We start from the raw sequence: 22614 nt of genomic DNA, 5'->3' as shown, positions 1-22614 counted from the left end.
GACCAATGTCTCCCCGCTGTTTGTTGTTGGGCAGAGTCGCAGAAGCACAATTCACTAATGGTGCAAAAATTCCAGCATGGATGAAAATGATGATAGAGAGATCAAATTACAGAGAGCTTCCGGTGACTTGGTCAAGGAATTCTCCGCCAAGCTGCCATCTCTACTCTGGAAACCGCGGAATGAGGAGAGACAAAGTATTCGAGTCCCACGAAGATGGACACATGCTGCCAAGGCAGAGAGACTTATAAACCTTGTAAGAGCATTTAATCTCTACAGATTGTCGATATACTTCGCTCACAGCGTTACTCTACAGCTTGAGCCTTTCCAAGAATGGCCGCAGCTGCTAGACCCACATTTACAGCAGCTTCTACCTCCTCTGGTGGATGCTTTCCTTGCCTACCTGGTCAAGTATCGTGACCAATATGGCTCCAGAGCCCCCAGTTCTGAGCAGCAGGTACTGTATCCCCTGCCACGGGCCATCTGTCGGCTTCTCTACACCTTTTGCAAGGTCCGCGGGGTCAAAGTTATCAGTCGCTTTTTGAACAATGAGCCTAAGTACCTTGATCATATGTTGCGGGCGTTTATCGAGTGGGATGCACTCGCGATGGGTGAATCTTATGGGGAAACTTCGCGGCAGTTCGTTTGGGAGGAGCGCTACGTGATGCTGACCTGGCTTTCACATTTATTGCTCGCCCCCTTTGACCTTGCCTCCTTGTCCTCGGATGATATCCCGGTACCGTTCGACAATCTGTGTCAAATCAAGCCTTTACCGGCGCATGCGCCAATGGTAGCAAAGTCTCTACTTTCGGTGGCACTGAAATATGTCAATGTCCCTGGCAAAGAACGGGAGGCTGCCACGCTTTTGCTTGCGCGGCTGATTTTGCGGCGGGATATGCAAGCCCTTGGGCTCCTGACTAATCTTACAGAATGGGCGTTTGCAGTCCTGGATCCTGGAAAAAGCGAAGAGCTTCCTTCTGTCTATACGTGTATCGGCGTTTTGTCTTTCCTGGGACGATTGGGCGCTTCAGGGCAGGTGGATGAGTTCGCACCCTTGATCATTACCACCTTTGAACGCATTCTGCATATTGCACAGGAGCGAACGGGTGTATCTGAGATCATCAGTTCGTCTGCTCTTGCTCGCAAGATTATCATCAAGATTCTGCGATCTGTGACAGTCATGGCACTGTCACTTAGTGAAAGAACAAAGAGCCCAATCTCAGAGGACAAAGTTTCTTCGATTCTGGAAGATTCAATCGACCATTTGTTGGTGTCTCTCGCCGACAAGGATACACCTGTCCGCTTCGCCGCAAGCAAAGCACTCAGTATCATCACTCTAAAGTTGGACCCGGCCATGGCGTCCGAAGTCATTGAGGCTGTCACTGGCTCCTTAGAAGAGAATATACTTTACGAGAAGTCGGATGGCACAATTGTCGCACCGTTCGAAGCGCGAAAGATCGGATTGCATTTACTTAAGCGAAACCTGAATGCGGTAGATGCGCAAAGGTGGCAAGGCTTGATACTCACGCTGGGGCATTTACTCTTTCGACGCGCTCCTCCAACCCATCAACTTCCACATGTACTGCAGCCGCTAGTCTCCGGTCTCGATTTTGAACAAAGATTGTCTACGGGAAGCTCGGTAGGCACCGGCGTTCGAGATGCTTCGTGTTTCGGAATATGGGCAATTTCTCGCAAATACACAACCCAGGAACTGTTGACCTTGGACACGCAAACTATAAGCACCGCGTCGCGTCAAGATGAAAAGAGCGTCTTGCAGATGCTGGCAACAGAATTAGTTTGTGCCGCTTGTATGGATCCTTCAGGAAATATCCGAAGAGGCGCCTCTGCTGCTCTGCAGGAGCTGATTGGCCGCCATCCCAACACCATTACTGAGGGAATTCCATTGGTTCAGGTGGTGGATTATCATGCAGTTGCGAGACGATCACGAGCGATGATTGACGTTGCGAAAGCCACCGCTGCACTAAGTCACCATTACTGGAGTCCCCTTGTGGAATCTCTCTTGGGCTGGCGAGGAATCGGGTCTCCTGATGCTGAGTCCAGAAGACAGGCTGCAAAAGCAATCGGAGAACTCAGTATCCACCAATCGTGCAGGACGATTAGCGTAGTGCTTCACCGATTACGGCATAAGCTATCGAGTCTTCCTCGTGGAGACGTTGAAGCGAGACATGGCTGTTTGCTGTCTATTTCCGCTACAGTAGATGCCTTTAATGCGCACAAAGCCACAGCGGCGGCCAGCAAGGAGAAATCCGAAGCCATTCTCGTTGCCCGGCAAGTTACTGACCTCTGGGACATTTTTAGCTCTGCAGTCGGCCCTACCAAGGATGACCTAACACTCCAGATTTCTCGACCGGAGTTGACAGCTGAAGCCACATCGTGCTTGATTCGTTCGCTTTCCCAATCAGTTACCCAAGGAATTGAACCTACTTGTTCTCAGCCATCATCTACTGCACTGGACAGAGCACACGGGACCCTCTTGCTATGTTTATCCCGCAGTGAAGATATTGCTATAGAAACATCATCTGAAGCTGTATCCGAGTTCTTCCCTCTTCTACCATCATCTCAACAGGAGGAAACGATACAAGATTGGTTCGCACACATTCGTGCTACCTGGAAGCTGCCAACGGGCAGAGGGCAGATCTCGGCTCTAGGGGCGGTGTTCAGGCAGCTTGAACCTGACAATATTTTCAGACAGTTTGTGATTGAGACGTTGCTTCGCTGCACTGATAAGGAGGAGCTGATCGAGAAGAGGGTAGCAGCGGTCAAGGGCTTGACTACAGGGGTTCTGCCCTATATCTGTGAGTTTAACATATATCAAATGAAACAATCTGCTGACTTCAGGGCAGCTATCACGGAGGACATTGCGAATCATATCATTAGCTTTCTGAATGACTACACAACCGACAGGCGAGGCGATGTAGGGTCCTTGCTGAGACTGGAGGCAATTCAAGCAGCAAAGATTATCCTTCGATATCAATCTCGTCCGGAATCTCGCTCTATCTATGCTCGGAGTATAGTGGGCTGTCTTTGCCGGCTTGCTGCAGAAAAGTTGGACAAAGTCCGGCTACAGGCTTGGATGTGTCTACAGGATTTCTGGGCGTCCGCGGAAGACTTTCCACCGTTATTGGAGTAAGATAAAAGTATTACTGAATCGGTAGCGCCTATGCTGATCCAGGTAGAAAATATGACCATTTCAGCCACGTGTCTTCCACCGAATACTTCGTCCAATTACTTCAGCTGCAGGCGATCGATTGGCTACGCTTACCATTGTTTCAGGGATTGGCAACATCTGCGGTTGCGGGTGCTGAAGGGCTTGTCCGTTCTACTCGCCTAGCACTGGTGCAGAGCCTCGGCAGCTACAATGGGACGGAGCAGCAGACCGAAGTGCTTGCCATTTTGAAGGACCTTGGAGTCATATTGAGCGATAATCTACACGATGACCGCTACGCCATACCGTCAATGGAACTTGCAGCCTTTCTCGTGGATGGTTATGTCTCCTCCGTGACTGAAGCGTCTGAATCAAGGTGCGTTATTGACGGGAAGAGCTTGGATGGAATCGGCTGACATTGATGTAGTTTCCGAAAGATCTTCGTACTCATGCAAAAGGCACATTTTAAGACCACGAATATGGCAAGGCTTGAAGCTGCAATCAAAGCCTATGCGCCTCTGTGTCGGTTGGGACACCTAAGGGCAGAGGTCCTGAAGAAGATGGTCTCAATGCTCTTGCATCCATTCCCCAGGGTATGTAGTGTAACACCTTTTGGACATGGACTCCTATACTGATCGGCTATAGATCCGTTCAATTGTAGCAGACTACCTATTCATGGAAACAGGTTCAGACCTTGTGAGGGACGAGGATTGGACCAAGCCCCCGAAGCAACTCAAGGGTCAAGTCGATAATTTGAGGGCGACTTTACGACTGTAAATAATAATAGAGCTGTAAATACATCTTTCTGATGATCGCTGAGAGCTCAAAACGAGAATGATCAAACCGAGAGAATTCAAGACCAGTGAATGAGCGGACGGTGATCAGCGCCGAGGGATAGAAAAAAAATTCTCATGCATCATCCGTGAATCGAACACGGGCCTCGTCGATGGCAACGACGAATTCTACCACTAGACCAATGATGCTACTATATGATAATGAACATTAGAATTTGCACATAGCCTAAATTATAGATGGAGTAAGCTATCTCAGATCAAATACAAGTTCCGAAGCTCGATACAGAAAGTCAGTAGTTTGAAACATCCAAGCTCACAACAAGGGCTCAGCGGTCGCAACCATGTCCGCAGTACCAGCGACTACTTCCTCTCTTCCCCCTAACCCTACGTGAGTAGCCATTGCCTTATCCAATCCTTGGAAGCTACATTGTGCTAACCAAAGCTACGCTCCGCAGTGTCTATGTGTGTCTCCTCGTCTGCATGTTACAACGAACGAACAGCGCATCTAACATCCTTGACCAAACAGGTCCGTAATTTAGAAGAACGCATCAAGGTCGACCAGCTGAAGGTGGCCTTGGAAGAGATCTTCTCTGAGTATGGCAATATCGTGGAGATCGTCGCGAAGACCAATCTGAAGGCCAAAGGCCAGGCGTTCATTGTCTTTGACAACGTCGAATCCGCCACCCGCGCAATCGAGGAGGTCAACGGGTTTGAGCTTTTCGACAAACCGATGGTTCTCGACTATGCGAAAACGAAGAGCGATGCAACCGTTCTGCGAGAGGGCGGGACAGAAGAGCTTGAGGTCCATAAGCGGAGGCGATTAGCAGAGAAGGGTGCGTTCTTCTTGGCCTTCTCCTTTTTCCCTTTCAAGTCTTGTCTGTTGCTTTTGGTATTGGGGTGTGTCTTTCACTAACTGTGTTTGTTTCTGGTAGAGCGCAAACAAGCCCACGAAGCTCTGGAAGCTCAGAAGAAGCTCAAGCGTCCCCCTGGCCCAGCCGACACAGCGCGTCCAGCCAAGACAGTCAAGGGCGCGGGCCTCAAACCGACCAGCGGTGCAGCGGCAGCAGTTATCCCCGACGAGTACCTTCCTCCCAACAAGATTCTTTTCCTGCGGGACTTGCCCGACACCGCCGACCAAGAGAGCCTTACCGCTATATTTGGTCGGTTCGAAGGATTCCAGGAAGTCAGATTGGTTCCTGGCCGAAAAGGAATTGCCTTCGTCGAGTACGAGAACGAGTCTGGTGCTATCAGCGCGAAGGAGGCTACGGCGAACATGCCTATGGGGGACAATGGCAAGCCTATCCGCGTCACCTATCAGAGACAGTGAACTACTCATTTTCGAGCAGCCTTGGGCATCGGGTTCAACTTGTTCTGGCGTTAGGAAGGTTGTTTCATTTCTATTCTGTAATATTTTGGTCTTGATCATGGAGAAAATGATGTGTATTCATCCGCAGAGCTGCGTTTCACTCTGGCCTCCTGTGTCTGAGTGATACCCCCAATATGAGATAGATGAAAACTGAATGTAAAGCGACGAACAAAACATGCTTGAGAAATGTACATTGCCCAAAGAAACAGCGCAGACACTCTAGAAAATGACATCGGCGTCTTCATTCTCCCCCAGAACGTCTGGGACTTCTGGCACCGCCTCGACTTCAGCGGCCCGCTTGTCCGCAGCCTCCCTTTCCCTAGTAGCTACAATTTCGGCATCAGCGGCAGCACTATCCCGCTGCTTCTTGTTTGAAACCTTCTTCAATCGGTAGAACTCCTCTCTGTCCAATTCATCGAGTTCCGAATTGATATCTTGGGGCATGGTGAGAAATCGGAGAGATAAAGAGCTAGTAGAGCTACTTACATTTGATAGTGTTCTCGGTTCGAGGGATAATGACGTGCTCACTAATCAAAAGGTCAGTCTATATATTCGGGTCTATATTCAGGCGCAAACAGTACATCGCATTCACTATGGTCTTGGTCAGCGTTTCAGTGCCATCAAGCGCGGAAGCTAATTGTGCTCACCTCGTCGATTGACAACTTTGATAACCTCGTCTAAGATCACAAACGCAGTCTAGATACCGCATGTTAGAGACAAACGAGTCGAAGCGCATATAAAGATCCAGTACCTGTAGACTCGCAAGTTCCACTAATGTCTCCACCGCTCGAGCATATGTCTCCCGACACCGCTGGACCTGTTGGCCACCCTTTCCGAGACCCGTCAAGCCAAAGTCATTGATCCCTTCCTCTGTGTAGCTCTCAAACTGCGGCAGGAAAACACCTGAGACATTCTCTTGTTTGGCCCGCACACGAAATCGTGCTTGCTTGGCTGATTCTTGAACTTGGTAGCCGATATCTCCTCCAACAGCGTAGCTCACTTCGGCCAGGGAGAATGCAGCGATCTGCATAACCCGTCCCATCTTCTGTTTCGCTTCATCGATGCGTCGGGTGATCTCTATTATACAGCATCAGCTTCGAGGAATGGCGGGGTGTGCTATCTTGTCAGGGAAGCTGTCTTACCCCGGAAACGCCTGCAGTTGGACGGACACTATCAGCAAGTGAGATAGATGCTAAGACAGGAATAGCGGATTTACTTCGTAAGGGCTTCGCTCTTTCTTTTCAATAAGCTGTGACCGGTCTCCGCACCCTTCAGCTTACTCTTCATCAACCCCAGCGACTGGCGGGTTGGGAAGACTGGCTCGCGGCCCTGATAAGGACACCCATATCAATCAGCGAAAGGATAAAGCGGTCCGGACAAAGAGTAAGACACATACCACTGCACCCGACATGGCTGGGAAATGATTAACTGACGGTAATGACGTTCAAAGTAGATGTTTCCACCAAGGAAGAGCAGGGCGCATTACTTGGACCTCTCATTGGCACGATGATACGCAGCGCGATAGAGGAAGAAGCTTGGGCCACTTCTGCCCGCCTGGCTGCGGCATGACAGAAGGTCACGTGCTCATGTCCAACTTCACGTTCTGCGGCGCTTGATCTTTGCTGGTCAACGCGACAAGGACCACAAGAAGCTCTCCAGTTCATGCGATCCTCCCTTTTCTGACCCTGTGTGGACTGTGCGAGCTGGTCCCGCTCGAACGAGTGGCGAAATGCCAGGGACACTCCTGCCTCCAAGATCTGACCGGCAACACGCCCAGATGGACCGAACGGCTGCCTCAAGGCCAGACCTTTACCTGATTGTGAGCTCTATGCATGAATTGAGCATTGCAGTCCTTGATGCTGACTCTGTATTTGCTCATAGGCCGATCAGGACACTGTCTATGAACAGGATCTTTTTCGGGCTCCTGGCAGCATCAAACCATGGCTTGCCTACATCGAATACAAACAGCAGAATGGGACACTCTACGAGCAGGCCTTTGTAGGATTCCCCTCCATTTTCTCCGAGATTGCATGCTGATAGATCGGTTTAGGTTATGGAGCGTGCCTGTAAACAGCTTCCCAGATCATACAAGCTTTGGAAAATGGTATGTCAACACGGTCTTTTCTCTGGGTCGCTTTCCTTACATGAGTTCCGAAAACATAGCAATGAATGATTTCACTGACGGTTCGAAGTATCTGGAGTTTCGAATAAACCACCTTCGGGGTCGTAATGCGACAAAATACCGCGCTGAATATCAGAAAGTGAATGCACTCTTCGAACGAGCACTCATACTGCTGAATAAAATGCCGAAAATCTGGGAGATGTATCTGTCGTTTCTGCTACAACAACCATTGGTGACTCAGACTCGAAGGACATTTGACCGCGCGCTTCGTGCTCTACCGATCACTCAGCACAACCGGATCTGGAAATTGTACAAAGCCTTTGCGCGCTCAGCATCTGGACAAACAGCTGTGAAGATATGGGCTCGTTATATGCAAATTCATCCGGAAAATGCTGAAGATTATATCGAGTTGCTCGTTGAACTGGGTCAGTATACCGAAGCGGTCAAGCGGTACATGGAAATCCTGGACGATCCGCGATTTCAGTCGAAGAAAGGAAAGAGCAACTTTCAGCTTTGGACTGAGATGGTCGATCTGCTCGTCTCTAAAGCGAAGCAAATTCGGACCGGTCCGCAAGTCGGCATCGACGTTGATGCCATCCTTCGGAGTGGAATTGATCGGTTTGCGGATCAGAGAGGGAAGCTCTGGGCTGGGTTGGCGACTTATTGGATCACGAAGGGTAATTTTGAGAAAGCGCGCGATGTGTTCGAAGAAGGTATTACCACCGTCATGACCGTCCGCGACTTCACCCTGATATTCGACGCCTATGTTGAATTTGAAGAGTCGATCATTGGAAGCTTGATGGAGGCCGCAGCGGTCCGGGCTGATAAAGGGAATGTTGACGAAGACGCTGATTTTGATCTTGATCTACGAATGCTGAGATTTGAACAACTTATGGATCGCCGGCCATTCCTTGTCAACGATGTCCTGTTACGGCAAAATCCCAACAATGTCATTGAATGGGAGAAGAGGGTGGCTCTGTGGGGTGACAACAAAGAAGAAATTGTCAACACGTACACCGCCGCCATAGCTGCTATCAACCCAAAGAAAGCTCATGGAAAGTTTTCTGAACTCTGGGTCAACTACGCCAAGTTCTACGAGAGTGGTGGAGATTTGGACACGGCCCGAGTTATATTTGACAAGGCTGTCAAAGTTCCCTTCAAATCTGTCGCTGAATTGGCAGACACATGGTGCGAATGGGCCGAGATGGAACTTCGAAGTGAGAATTTCGATAAGGCAGTCGATATCATGGCCAAGGCTACGCAAGCACCGAAGAAGTCTACAGTGGACTATTTCGATGAAACTCTCTCGCCTCAGCAGCGCGTTCATAAGAGTTGGAAGCTTTGGAGTTTCTACGTGGATCTGGTTGAGAGTGTTGCAACCTTGGAAGAGACGAGGAAGGTATATGAGAGGATTTTTGAACTGCGCATCGCAACACCTCAGACTGTGGTCAACTATGCCAACCTATTGGAAGAGCATAAATACTTTGAGGATTCCTTCAAAGTATACGAAAGAGGACTGGATCTCTTCAGCTATCCGGTCGCTTTCGAGCTCTGGAACCTTTACCTCACCAAGGCGGTGGATCGGAAGATTGGCATTGAGAGATTGAGAGACCTCTTCGAACAGGCTCTTGACGGATGTCCCCCGAAGTTCGCAAAGCCACTCTATCTGATGTATGGCAACCTTGAAGAAGAACGGGGTCTGGCCCGACACGCAATGAGAATCTATGAGCGTGCAACTCGAGCAGTTTCCGACGAGGACAGATTTGAAATGTTTGAATTTTACATCACCAAGTCTGCCTCCAACTTTGGTTTGACATCCACACGGCCTATCTATGAACGCGCCATTGCGGCCTTGCCAGACCAGGAAGCCAAGGAGATGTGCCTCAAGTTCGCAGACATGGAAAGGAGACTTGGCGAAATCGATCGCGCACGTGCGATCTACGGACACGCTTCTCAGTTTTGCGACCCCCGTACCAACGCCGGCTTCTGGCAAAAGTGGGAGGCATTCGAGGTCCAACATGGAAACGAAGATACCTTCAAGGAGATGCTTCGTATCAAGCGAAGTGTTCAGGCACAGTACAAGTATGTGAACCCTGACCAACACATGAAATCTAAAAACATGCTAATATCAATTGAAACAGCACCGATGTCAACTTCATTGCTTCCCAAGCAATCGCCCGCAGCCAGCAACGCGCCCAGGAAGGCGCCCGGGAGAGGGAAGGCGAGGAAGCAGGCACGGATGCCTCTAAGGAGCGCGCAGACGCCATGGCAGCGCTGGAACGGCAAGCTCGCGCCCCCATCGGCTTCGTTGCCGCCAGCACTGGACCCGAGGGCGGCAATCGTCCCCCTCCGCCGGGTCAGCAGCAGCAGCCGCAACCCTCTGCGCCCGTCAACCCAGACGCTATTGATCTTGATGATGATATGGATGCCGAATAGTCGTTTTTCTTTTCACATTTATTTCGTGTCTCTGTATCCCCGCCGCCGGCAATCGACATCGCAATTTTTCAAAAGGCTACCCGCACCTTTCTCCTTGGAAATTCATTCCGCGCTACAAGTCGCATACATACCTACGTACATGAATGTCAATCGCTCATTTTCCCATTACGTCTTTCTCGTTTGCGACATCCGACTGTTGTAGGTTCTGTCGTTCTGGTCGAAATATTTGTGGACACTGGATCTGAACCAGCCGCGTTGTCTTGTCATACTACCAAGTTTTCCTTGTTCTTGTTTTCACTCACATGGGTGCGATAGCGCTTCTAGATGGCATTATACTTTTTTTTGCGTGTATAAAGGCCAATCTGTTTCCATCCACATCTCAAGTTTTTGGAGCCAATTCTGCTACAAGGACTCATTCGTTGTTGTAGTTCAAATGAGTGAGCTTGTCCTTGCGCTTAGAGACAGGACACAGATTCTTTCTGTCGAAGAGAGACTTCTTAAGGAGGAGCCAGAGGTCGATGAAGTCTAGGTAGGACTGTTCCACCATTCATGGGACATTGTTGGTCGAATGATCGTTATATTTACATGTATACAAGAGGAAGACGACGAAGTAACTACCCACGCTATAAATGCTCGAGGTGGTAAAAGGAGACATAGAATGCGTAGACGAGATGTTCCCACGGTTAGTCCGTCTTAGTTTCAGGCTTTATGGCTTCGCCTTCAATTTCTGACTGACCAGGCGTTGGCTGAGACTCTCCAACGTTTGCATCGGTGGCGTTGGTGTTGTCGTGCGAAGATGAAATAGGAGACGAGACTGCAGGGACTGCAGCGGGCTTTTCGATCAAATCTTCGGGGAAAATCTCCTTGAACAAGTCTGGGAGGAATCGCTCCAGGCGTTTCTTGGTTTCCGTCCAGATTGGTTCCTTGCTAGGATCTTGGGACGGCGGTACCAAATGTCCACCATCCGCCATGACTAGAAGAATGTTTTTGAGACTTTCTGGAATTGCCTCCGCCTGTAGATGATAGTTAGTGTATCCATTTCTCGATAGTTCAAGGAATGCAACTTCACGTACCAAGCTATCTCCCTGACCGCTGTTCATCATACGGTCGAGGATATCCAGAATCTTCAGCCAGAGCTCTAGCATGCCTTCCCGGTTCGGAAGCTGGTCGAGATAGCGTAGGAAGATTTTGCAAACCAGTGTTGCTGCTTGAACGCGAGTTTCACCCATACCAAGTGGATCGGAATGATAGACCTCGGGTTTTAATAACAAGAGAATAAGTGGGAAGAGGACTTGGTCAAAGATACCGGTCCATTCCTTATCATCGGTCGAATCAATGTGAACAGAGAGAAGGCATCTTTGCAGAGTGGAAACCGCATGATGCCGGATATCCCGGCAGGGGTTAATGCACTGTGCACTCAGAGACTGGAAAATGGGTGACCAGTAGGCTGACCAAGCTACGGCATTATCAAAGTTAATGGCCAGTTCTGCTCCGACTAAACACGCTTCATACGTACCTTCACGCTCCTCAAGATGAGACTGCTTAATGAGGGTCGGAACCCGATTCGTCAGGTGATAGATGAGACCAACGGCTTTGACACCGCGAGCAACGACTTCGTTCTCACTGCAAGCTTTGTTTAGCTACTACTTGAGATATCAATTTCACTCTTGGAAAAAGATACAAACCTTGGCTTTGATGGCTTGACGCCCTTAGAGCGCCGATATGCCACATCCCTCTGTCGTTCTTCAATGTAACCCACGCTACCGGCGCTTATGAAATCATTCGCAAGACCGACAGCAGACTCATAGTTATCTGCGGTCACTATAGGAGGCACAGATTCAATGATCCTGCGAAGGAGCTCGAAAACTAACGGAGCCGCCTCCGTGTGTTGGTGCAGTCTCTGCAGAATGGACCAGAAGTCGGGGGAGACGGTGAGCTCGTTTCTCAAGAGACCTTGTTCTGAGATGCACTGGGATAGGCCCTTGATTGTGGGAACAGCAACACTTTCTAAAACGTCCTGTTCGAAGCTGGATATGCCGTGGAGAATCACCGGCACACGCATGAAGGATTGATCCTGAAAAATGTTAATCGACTGGACATAAACTATCAAGAACAGATAGGGTAGGGCATGCGCACATGGCTCAGTCGCAATAAATTGAACAAATAGGAGACGATCCGGGAAAGGGCCAGCGAGTGCAGATTCGTTGCATCCCTGATAAAGGCCTGCAACACGGTGGCCAGCCGTTCACCAAGGGCCTCAATTGTTCCTTGGTCACGAAGAGTAAGAACCGTTGCCAGTTCCAAATAATATATCATCTTTGGGTCATAATTTGATTTCTGTGTAACGGTTCTGCCATTTGGTGACCTAGGGGAAGGAATTGGTCGTTCAGGTTTGACAACAATGACCGCTGGGGTGGTTTCTTCGGGAAGCTCAGCCATTAACGACTCTACGACGCGAGTGATGGATGAGAGGGGAAGGGATCTATGTCAATGTTATCGTTGGTATCGCACATGAGCTGGGTGCAGAAAGGGTAATGCGCTTACTTAATGTTGAACAAAACATCATTGATCGCGCATGCAGCCACGCAGTCAACCGTGCAAAGCGTATTGTCTAGCTCCTCATCTGAAGGTTCTGGGGGATCATCGGCTGCATAGCTGGAGAGGTAAGATGTGAAGGCCGACAAGAGTCCTGACTCACTACCACGCGCATCACGGTCTACAACCTGTGATGGGGGTTGCAATGGGATCGAAGGGATCCCGAGTTCGGCAATCATATCACTTTCGAATGGAGGAATGAGCGAGTTGACGAAGAGGTTGCTGAGAATTTGGAAAACGTATTTCCAGCTTTGCTGAACAACAGACTCGTTTCCTGCCAGAACCCGGAAGAGAACAACTGTGGCTAGCTGGGCTCTGAAGTCTCGCCCGAACTTGACAGCAAGCTCGCTGACCATCACGGTCTTCTTCCCAGCTTGGACCTCAGTGTTAAGGGCTGTGCTTGGCGGCTTGTCCGTGGCAAGAGTGCTAATGGAAGCGAGACTGAAAATGATGCGGTCAAATGCCTCGGTGATACCGTAACGCGCAGCGATCTGTGCACATTGATCGAAACCCATCACGACTCGAGAGTAGACTGCATCGTCTGAGGCAGACATGAAGACGTAGGAAAGCGTTGCCACGACTGGTTTCCAAGTTGCTTCAAACATTTCCGAATCGTAAATGTTGGTCTCCCCAACAACCAGGTCTCCGGCAGACGAAGATTTTAGAAGAAGCTCGCGCCATGCATAATCAAAAGCGTGTTTATTCTCATGCTCATCAGGTAAAATAATCTCGTTTTGTTTGATTGAGTCGTAGATCTCTTGAAGGAATTCGGGAGCAAAATCTTCTCCCGCATTGACTCCGCGCAGATTCCTTGCAAAATCATTGCAGGTCATGCGATTCTGGGGCCTGATATTAGGATTGTAAGCATCTGTGTTAAGCATGATAATGCCGTATGTCAGCACAAAGAGTGCATCCTTGTCTGCAACGCCCTTTGGGTGGGCTTTCTGGACAAATTTGTCAGAGAATGTGGTCACTATCCTTTCAATGAGAGCAGATTCTCCAGGAAGACGGAAAGCACCGAGGAGGTCTCTCAGCGCATCGACGACAGTCTTGCCGGAGAAGTCAAACAGATCAACGAATGCGTCAAGGATTGCTTCATTGGATTTCTTAGAGATGAACTCCCCAAGAACCTTCTTCGAAATCCGAGTGGTTCCCTTTAGGAATCGCGCAACCAGAACAGGGTCATCCGGATTTTCAATGATACCATGAGCTGCAAGATATGCAATTCCCGCCTTTGGATTTTCATTGAACTTTTGGGCGCCCTGGATGATAATCCTCTTCTTTTTGCGTTGGCTTTTCAGCAGTTCCTTGGACGGAAAGCCCTCGTATCGCGGCTCGTCCTCGAGACGATCGTATATGAATTGCACGTACCCCAACAGTGCATCCAGACACAATGGGGGCACATTGGTTGTGCTCCACGTCGCTGAATCGGGAAAGGCATTGCGGGACAATAGACCAACCATGTCCTCACAGAGGTCTGCCCGATCTACTTCGCAATCATAGTTGACGAAAAGCTCCACCATGAAACTGGGAATACGTGCCAGCACGCCGATGCTCTCAACCATGGCTTCCCGCGTCTCTGGTCTCCTCGAGCCACCTTCCAGACCTAGTTTCTGTCTATCTTTGACGGGGACCGGCGTGGACCTGCCGCTGCTGGTCTGTGAAGGAGGAGGTTTCACCAGCTTGGGTGCTTGCGGCACCCCATCATACAGGGCGGGGTCGATGCCAGGTTCTCTCGGTATCTCTACGCGAGGATGAAGACAAGCAACTAGATAGGACAAGTACAGCTCCTGCTGTAGCTTGAGGACGGACCGGCAGGTTAAAAGGAGAGTGCCAGCAACCCTGAGCGACCCACTGAGAATGGCCAGATTTTCCGAGCGAACCAACTGGAACAGGTGACGGCAAAGATCGTCTTTTGCCAATGCGGCCAAGCTAGGATGCTTGGCAATGGAAGGCCCTGCGACTTCCAGAGCCACATCGATAATCCGTAATGCCATTACCCTCATGGGGTCGGTATGTTGTCGGTTATGTGGATCAAGCAGGTCGATGAGGACACGGAATAATTCCCGGATAGAAGGCAAGGAATACGGTTCGACCTCGTTCCCGAAATCGTCCTCTGGATTCGGAGGCGCGGCGACAGCACTCCCGCCGGCAGCTTGATCGGACGGCTCATCGCCGCCAGTGCGCTCTCGTTCCGGTCCTGCAGTGTCGGAGCCCATGGCGGAAGGATGTTGGGAGGTTACGGTGTTCCCATCAACAGAGGGATCCATCTTAAGGCCCGTCTGTTCGGCACTGTTCCCGGCTGTGGTCAGAGAGCCCGAATCGACCGACTCTGTAACTTCCAGCTGCGACAACCGTGAAAAGATCACTTGGCACATATTGACCATCGCCATTTCGGCGGAACGCCGCAGCACTTCCGAGAGGCGCACTTGGCAGCACATGCTCAAGCCAGTTTCCATCATTTCACAGACACTTTCATCGCCAAGCAGCTCTCCCTCCGGTCGGGATAGCATTCCCTCCATCAGTTTGAGGATCCTCAACAGAACAATCTCATCCGCAGCGGAGTCACTGGCCTCAAAACGACAATGGGTTATGGCGGCCGACAAGAGCTGCATGGCCATGGAGAGCCGAGGGGAGTCGCGGTTAATGATGTTATACGCGAAGAACTTGGTGATAGCAATCAGGGCGAGGGAGGTGATCGAGGCCGAGGTTGAGGATGACCGGATGACTTGCAGGAAGGGGTGCAAGAGTGCCGGTGTATCGAAGGTCCGAATGTCTTTGCAATCCTTTAAGTCGCTCCGTAACCGCGTAAACGCGGAGATCAGAGGGTTATCTTGCATGCTCTTGCCTTTCTTACCCCTCAGGCCCCATCGGTTGGCCAAAGCATGATCGTCATCCATGACAGACAGTCTCGAACGGGGACGGGGAGAGGCTGCGCCATTGCGGGGGCTCGGAGGGGCAGATGTATCTTTCTCATAAACCCGGGAGGAAGCATTTCCACCAAGAATGGCGGCAACCGACGAATGAGCCCAGCGGGCATGTTTGCGCATTGACGAGGTGACAGTGATGCATTCTGTTGTCACCAGAGCCACTGGATCAACAGCGATGGACAGGGAGGACGTTGACATGACGGAGAGGGGGAAGGAAGGAGCTCTAGGGAGGTTGCTCAATGACAGAGCAATCTCATACCATAGCCTTGTCACTCTGAAATAGGACAGAGGTGAGGGATAAGAGCAGTACAAGTAGCGTTGGAGTTGGAGAGGAACGCAACAGCTGGTCTTCTCCAGCCTTTTGGATAACTTACCAAATCGGGTTTAGAGCGGTTGCAGTAAAGAGTGACTGTTACTGTATGTAACAATAACTTACTTACTAGGGTACCTTACTGAACAAGGTTGAATTGTACCGTACCGTTGGTTACCAGCAATACCAGGCTTATCAGTATTTCTCAGTAGCTTTCATTATGAATCGATGACTTCCATAAATGCAAGGAGGTTAAGATGATGAATCTGATATTGCTGTGATGCCGGCCCAACTGTCAGGACGACCTTGAAAGGGTCTGTCTCATGGTAAGTGGGAACCTCCGCATGCGCATCCCTGAGCAAATAATCCTTACATACGGAGTTAGACCTGAACTATCTAGAAGATTGATGTGAGATGAAACAAAAGATTCTCTTCTCAGTTACATATTCTGGGGGTCTGGCGGGATCTTGAGATCGGTCTGTAGCTCCGTACGGAGTGCTACCGTTGAATATGTTTGAGCCTCAAACGATGATAACCTGGTTAAGTGCTTGAAGTACCTTAAGTAACTCCGTACCTTGGAAATATTCTCCCCGATAGGGCGTCAGTTCTCCACTTTCAGCCTACTTTTAGGTTACTACGTCTAAGATACTGTTTATTTTGGATCGGTTTCAAATTCCCTTGCAGACACTGATATATAGTTAGTCACCGGAGGGATCAGGGCTGACAGTCTAGGAGAATTGTTTACTAACTGACTTACAGGTGCTTGTTGGCCACCTCACGTGTCATCAACTACAAAGCAAGGAATATTCAGAAAGTAAGCGAGAAGATGGTGCTAGTTGTTAATATTAGACATGGTAGATATAGATGGACACCCACCAGCCTCTCGCATGCTTAGAATAGCTGATTGTGTCAGATAACCTAGGCTAGCTTGTTACTCAATTAAGTACGCTCCATAGATCAGATCTCATGAATCATCTACACATAATTCCCCTCTTTCCCCTCACTGCCGTCTTTACGGCTTCAAAACACCACCATCATCATCATCTTCTTCTTCCTGAAACATCGACTTGCAGACTGACATCATCGTAATGGACTCCAGCAGATCAGACTGAGTCCAGAATCGCACCTCAGTTGATCATCGCTCTCGGACAAGCCACATTCATCCATCTGCAGTGCCTACAATCAATCATCCAACCAAATCCCAGTCAACAACTCATCGCCTGTCTGGAATACTATTTCTTCTTGTTTGGTTGGATAACTCCACCCATCAGCATTGAGATTATTCTTATTTTCATCATTATTATTATCATCTGATCTCTTCTTCATTCTTCTAAGAAACCCTTACGCCGTCGGGAGGATTCCATTGCCAGTTAGCGATTCAAGTGTCTTTCTCCCCCCACCCTCCCTCTTCTCTCCTCCTCTTTCCTCTCCCTCCGCTCCTCCACCTTCTCTTGACCTTCTTCCCATGGAGGGGATTCCTTCTTCGTCTCCTCGTTGGATCATCTGAGGGCGATCATTCGTTCATTTGCTTCTTCTTCTTCTTCTTCTTCTTCTTTACCTTACTTTCCTTTCTTTCCTTGTGTCGTTTAACATAATAAATCCTCCCGCCTTTAATTTGGTCGCATCGCAGTACCCGTGTAACTGTTGTTGTTGTCCCTCTTTCTTGACATATTGTCTTTCGTTCTCTCTTTTTTCTTTACTTAATCATTCTTAATACTTTCCTTTTTCGATAGACCCTTCTTTCTTTGGTCGTTCCAGCGCTTTCCTTAATTTGTTTTCACTCGTTGCGCGCTAATTCCTCCTTCCTTGAAATTGCCCGCTATGGCGACCGTGTCGAGCGCCGTGTCCAACCTGCCTCTGGAGCAGCTCACCCTCTACCAGGCCTCCGATCCCTATCTGTATTCGATCTTCGTCTTCTACGGTCCCGTTACAACAGCAAATGCCACCGTCAGCAGTTCGCGCATCCAGGCGCATATCCTGACCCCCGCCGGTTTTCAGAGCTATTCTCGGATCACCGTCTCCCCCGCGGCCCCGTTATATGCAGCCGTCAACCACCTCCCCCGCGAGAGACAAGGCGACGAGATTTGTCGTGGTCTTGCTGTCAGCATGTTGAAATATTTTGCCGAGTTGTCCGAACCGGCCAAGGAATGCTTGGAAACAATGGCTCGTGCGGGGAAGCCTGATGGAAAGATTCCCAAATTGTTTGACGAGATGCATGCCGCGGATCTTGCGAATCGAATGACCAAAGTAGAACATTCGTCCGACCTTATACGCGACATTCGCGGCGCCTTTCAAGAGCGCAAAGTTCCGTGGGTGGATATTGATGTAGTGTTCCCGGCGGGAACAATACAGCCCCCTCAGAGGTTGGACGACGGCGGTATTGACGAATCTTTGGAGATAGAGGACAACCATGATCTACAATATGGCCAATATACGGGTCTCATCCGAGCACTCGGAGCGCCAATGTTCCTACCGACATCAAGACTGAAACGAGCGCCCTCCCAACCGACCAATCTCAGCAAATCTAGGATCTTCACCAGAAGTCAGAAGGAGTCTCTGCGTCTGACTATGTGCGAGCTTGTTGACACGGAAGAGCGGTATGTGAGCAAGTTATACAACCTTGTGCGCGAGGTAGCCGAAGAATTCCGATTGAAGGCACAAGGCAGAGGAGCGTCCAGCACCAGTCCAGACGAAGCCTCTCTGGCCGCTCTTTTCCCTCCCTGTCTCAATGAAATACTCGACGTCAACCTGGGGTTTTTGGAAGTGATTCGTAACGTCCTGGAGGAAACGGAAAGGGATGCGATTGCCGATATTGGAGACGATACTGAGCTTCCGTCGTCCATGTCGCATAGAACGGCGTCAAGGGACGGAAAGGACCCGATTGGTGCCGTCGCATTTGCGAATGCGCTTCTCGAATGGTTTCCGCAGTTCTCACAACCCTACGCGGACTACATGCGAGCTCATACAGGCTTTACACAGACACTCAACTCATTTATGAGAGATAAGAACTCGAGCTTTTCTAAGAGAGTTGTTGAGACCGGAGAGCAACGATTACGCTCATTGCTGATGGAGCCTGTTCAGCGCCTACCTCGCTACAGCCTTCTGATTGACACCATGACCAGCAGTCTTCCCCTGATCCACCCTGCCGTCAGGCCCCTCCTGAAGGCTCGTGATATCATCAAGGATATATGCTCTCTCGACGACCCCTCATCCACGAATCACGACCAGAGCTTCCGACGATTAAAAGAGCTAGTGGATGGTTGGCCGGCAACGATACTGCCAGTCGGCCGCTTGATCACTGCCGTCGACTTCAACGAGTTGTCACCTCCATACCACATCGATCCTTCATCTCCAAACCAGAATCAGGGCATCATGTTGATCTATAAGAACTGCCTTGTTCTCCTAGCGAAGGCTCTAGGAAGCAGAACAACTGCACGCGGTTTACTTGCAGATCTCGACGGCGCCGCGTCAGGACCCGGGGGCCCCTCTGCCCTGCAAAGCTCAGGTGAGATTAAGGTCGCGCAAGTATACGACCTACAAACCGTACGCTCAATGCAGTCGACCTGCGGGAGAATTCTCTTCCTCGCTCCTACCTCGGCCAAAGCGAGACCAGATCAGAATACCACAGTGGATCTGTTTGCTCTGGAATTAGCTGGGATGTATGAGGGGCGAGCGAGTCGGCTTATCGAAGAAATGGCGAAGGCGAAAATTGAAGGCCGGTTTTCTGAGAGCGAGCGGGAGAACGGTAAATGGACCCTGAGGAGCCCCACGGGGACTGTCGGGAACCTAGGCATTCTGGCCTGTGTTCTCGAAGAAGGACTGGACAATGTCTTGGGTCGGAGCGGCCTGTCCAAGATTCGAATTGTCTTCGACACCCCGAGGTCTATTTCCACCAAGGCATTGAACACGTCAGATTTGGAGGTGGTCATCTCTGTTTCCTCTACAAGTGAGGATTCTTATCGTGTCGACATAGACTCCATTGTCGGGGTTGCCTCCTCGGATATTGTTACAGTGGATAGCTTTGTTCCTGTGCTTTCCAAACGTCGTAAGTTCTCGTCCTCTTATCAAACCGATGGCCTGTAGCGTTGATTGGAGTACAGTCTTGAATGTCCTTCTGCCTCTGCATGGTCCTCGAAACCGGACGATGACGGAATCCATAATTCACTCGAATTTTGATATACTTCGTTACCTCGCCGGTCATCTTATCACTCAATTCAAGGCGCCTCGCGGGTTTCGTCCTCCTTCGCCCACCAAGCTCCTCTCCAGTCTCCTAGGTGGGGGACAGTCGAAAGATGTCAAGGACAGTGGAGCTATAGGCTCGAAAGGCCCCAGTTCTGCTACCCTGCTTGGTGAATTCCCGAAAATGCCGCCTCCAAGAGCCAATGTTACTCGATCCAATACGCTGCCCTCGATGTTCCCTGGAAAGGAGGAAACCCCCAGCAAAATCTCCGTGGTTGGGACAGCTCCTTCCAAGGGACCAGATAGTCCGTTCAGCTTGTTGGAACAAACATTTACGGCCTACGCCCTTGCACTTCAGTCTCGCAGCGGCAATATTGTTGGGCGAAGTCTGCGTGCAAGGGAGAATGTCGACAGGTCATCAGTCAATGAGTTGTATAATGTACTTTTGGAAGACCCTGGGAAGATTCAAGCTGCAGCTGAAGTGCCTGTTGACACATTATTTGTCGCATTTGAAACATTTATGGCAAATGCGTGGAAGGAACATATGGGCCCGGTGATAGAATCCGGCGCTTTGAAGCTCATTCAGAGCCAATTTGATACCATGTTTCCTCGCGACTTTGAGGAGAATTTCCGCAGATTTCTCACGGAGATCAGTCCTCAGAACCGGCGTGCGCTGGCGTCTCTGGTGCGGTTGCTGGCCGACTTGCTCGATGCGTCTGGGAACGACGGCGATCGAGGTGCCCTAACTGCGGCCTTCGCTGAGATTCTGACAGTCGAAGGAGACCCCATGCAGCACATATCTCTTCTAGACCGACTTGTGGACGATTTTGACAATCTCTTCGATGAGTTTATCCCCAGTGGCGCATCGCTGGATGGAATCTTAAGCAGCGATCAAAGTAAACCAAGTGCGCGAGACGCAGGGTCTGTTAGCTCGAATGCGTCCTCGTTCCGGAAACGTTTCGGCTTCAGCTTGCACCGAGAGAGCTCCAAGAATGACGGCGAAAGCAAGGTCTCGTCGATTCTGCGGACTCTCAGCAAGAGCAAAAATTCTGGCGACACGGAATCCGGTACCCCTCGAGGCTCGTTGCTGCGTTCCAAGTCGATCGACGTGGACACTGGGCTGGCACTACACTTACGACCTGGCTCACGCGACCGTCCCAGTGCAGCTTCATCTCAGGAACACCTGCGACGACCGGGTAGCTCGCAAGGGCAGCCCCCATCTCTATCCTCAATCCGAGGTATCTCGACGAACGGAGTAGTCAAAGTTCGAAGAAGGAGAAGGAGCTCTTTATCCGATCTGAGGCCCGGGACGGCGTCCACGGACACGTCTGCTGTATCGCCTCGCCAGGATCTGCGGCCTGCCACTCCTGTACCATCAACCAATCGTTCCGAAACCGAATTGGCGACGCCTCCTACACAGCCCAGACCACAGACCAGTCATGGCACAGATTCTACGAACAGAAGCACGTCGCCCACCAAAAGCAACTCCCCTTCTCGATTGGCCTCGCCAAGCCGACGATCACCGACACGTCCAGTTACCCCAAGCCGCAAAGAGAACATTGACCCAACTTTGAGTCGAACGGGCCGACCTCCAAGAAAGAAAAGTGACCTTGCTGTTTCTCCCACTCAGGAGCAAAAGAGAAGATTGCGGGCACTCAGCATACCATCATCTCGAAATGTTGGGCTCAAGGAACGCCCAGTGCTGGTTAACGGATCTGACCCCAGGCGCCTGCAAACTCTGATCTCGTCGCAAAGAACCCCGAAGCTGCGCATGCAGAGCCCCCAAAAGGTATGCTTCCCCGACTTTCCTCTGCTGCCAGGCCGACTATAAATCCGTCCCCCGGTTCCAACATCTCCCCGAGAGCTTTTTTTCCTAACATATCTACAGCTTCGAGATCGTCTCCAAAGCGAGAAGAGGCTACAACATTCTGCACAATTGGGGCTCAAGGAGGAATTGGCTTTGATCGGCCAGGAGCTGCAAGCTTTGAACGTCGCAGCGCCGCAACAATTAAAAAATGCCGAACAGAATCCTGGGTCGTTAGACGCACTATCTCTGTCGTCAGTTGGTGATTCAGCTCTTCTCAACCATATCAGCAATTTAGAGTCGAAGTTTGAAGTGCTTTCGCAAGAGTTGAGTAGCCGCACTGCTGCAATCGAGAGGGATCTGGAATCATCTCTGGTTGTTAGTGAGAAGCGAGCAAAGAAATTAGACGAGCTGTACCGTGAGGCTAGCGCTGAGAACGAGGCGCTGTATGATCGTTTCAATCTGGAGCTGGGAAAAATTGTGCGAGATGTCCGATCTGGAAGCGTCGAAGAGGCCCTCCGGACACAACTGTCCGAGGCATTGGAGGAGATCGGGAGGCTCAAGAAGGAGAACTTTAGGTTGAAAAGGGAAGTTGGCGGGCTACGCGCGCAGCAAGCAGCCGTGGCCTTGTTAAAGGCAAGCGAATGATCGATCGAGACATTCACGAGACATTTTCAATGCCGGCCCAAGGTGCCTCGTGGCTGGCCACTTCCCAAGGCTTTGGCGTCGAGCTATCTTTCCTTTCTCGGCACAAAATCATTTCTTTGCGATGGACATGACTTCATGCATCTTAGCGGAAAGCGATCATTCTGGGTTCGTAATTTCTCTTTTTTGGATCATTTTTTTCTCTACGCATGGCGTCAAGGCAAACTTGTTGGATGAGCCCGGGCGCCGTGCCAGCTCCGGAGAATATCA

At 50.3% G+C, this 22614-nt stretch overlaps 6 protein-coding genes and 1 non-coding gene across 7 annotated transcripts; 4 read left to right on the top strand and 3 right to left on the bottom strand.

The window, feature by feature from the left end:
* Positions 1–76: 76 nt before the first annotated feature.
* On the top strand, positions 77–3915 carry AFUA_5G11940 (tubulin-specific chaperone D; the record flags this gene model as incomplete). Its single annotated transcript, XM_748364.1, has 4 exons — positions 77–3144; positions 3195–3539; positions 3671–3756; positions 3809–3915. 4 exons carry the CDS (start codon positions 77–79, stop codon positions 3913–3915), a joined length of 3606 nt encoding a protein of 1201 aa, XP_753457.1.
* A 160-nt stretch (positions 3916–4075) lies between these two features.
* Positions 4076–4146, bottom strand: tG(GCC)7. The gene has a single exon. It is a non-coding gene (tRNA).
* A 271-nt stretch (positions 4147–4417) lies between these two features.
* Positions 4418–5284, top strand: AFUA_5G11930 (U1A/U2B'/SNF family RNA-binding protein; the record flags this gene model as incomplete). Its single annotated transcript, XM_748365.1, has 2 exons — positions 4418–4790; positions 4890–5284. The coding sequence occupies 2 exons, from the start codon at positions 4418–4420 to the stop codon at positions 5282–5284; spliced, it is 768 nt and encodes a 255-aa protein (XP_753458.1).
* Positions 5285–5734: 450 nt separating this feature from the next.
* On the bottom strand, positions 5735–6843 carry AFUA_5G11920 (H(+)-transporting V1 sector ATPase subunit D). Its single transcript, XM_077804858.1, has 5 exons — positions 6540–6843; positions 6466–6476; positions 5971–6400; positions 5810–5914; positions 5735–5757 (listed from the first exon to the last, which is right to left on the bottom strand). The coding sequence occupies exons 1-4, from the start codon at positions 6608–6610 to the stop codon at positions 5863–5865; spliced, it is 564 nt and encodes a 187-aa protein (XP_077660994.1). The 5' UTR covers positions 6611–6843; the 3' UTR covers positions 5735–5757; positions 5810–5862.
* A 51-nt stretch (positions 6844–6894) lies between these two features.
* Positions 6895–9881, top strand: AFUA_5G11910 (mRNA splicing protein SYF1; the record flags this gene model as incomplete). Its single annotated transcript, XM_748367.2, has 5 exons — positions 6895–7142; positions 7205–7321; positions 7374–7427; positions 7516–9527; positions 9587–9881. Exons 1-5 carry the CDS (start codon positions 7053–7055, stop codon positions 9879–9881), a joined length of 2568 nt encoding a protein of 855 aa, XP_753460.2. The 5' UTR covers positions 6895–7052.
* A 683-nt stretch (positions 9882–10564) lies between these two features.
* Positions 10565–15720, bottom strand: AFUA_5G11900 (Sec7 domain-containing protein; the record flags this gene model as incomplete). Its single annotated transcript, XM_748368.2, has 4 exons — positions 12426–15720; positions 12018–12363; positions 11567–11955; positions 10565–11504 (listed from the first exon to the last, which is right to left on the bottom strand). The coding sequence occupies exons 1-4, from the start codon at positions 15602–15604 to the stop codon at positions 10565–10567; spliced, it is 4854 nt and encodes a 1617-aa protein (XP_753461.1). The 5' UTR covers positions 15605–15720.
* A 251-nt stretch (positions 15721–15971) lies between these two features.
* On the top strand, positions 15972–22347 carry AFUA_5G11890 (putative Rho guanyl nucleotide exchange factor; the record flags this gene model as incomplete). The annotated part of the gene is made up of 4 exons (XM_748369.2): positions 15972–16413; positions 16476–19761; positions 19817–21684; positions 21784–22347. Exons 2-4 carry the CDS (start codon positions 17538–17540, stop codon positions 22345–22347), a joined length of 4656 nt encoding a protein of 1551 aa, XP_753462.1. The 5' UTR covers positions 15972–16413; positions 16476–17537.
* Positions 22348–22614: the final 267 nt, after the last annotated feature.

Source organism: Aspergillus fumigatus, chromosome 5 (assembly GCF_000002655.1).
Source record: "Aspergillus fumigatus Af293 chromosome 5, whole genome shotgun sequence".
NCBI classification, from domain to species: Eukaryota; Fungi; Ascomycota; class Eurotiomycetes; order Eurotiales; family Aspergillaceae; genus Aspergillus; species Aspergillus fumigatus.
Note: the sequence above shows the minus strand (reverse complement) of the source record. Positions and strands in the feature narration are given on the sequence as shown.

Bases quoted from the DNA above. Each gene is read 5' to 3' on its own strand.
- AFUA_5G11920 (XM_077804858.1), bottom strand. From the start codon at position 6,610: ATGAAGAGTAAGCTGAAGGGTGCGGAGACCGGTCACAGCTTATTGAAA. The intron at 5,915-5,970 runs GTGAGCACAATT...CCAAGACCATAG, and splicing joins CAAAGTTGTCAATCGACGAG to TGAATGCGATGTACTGTTTG.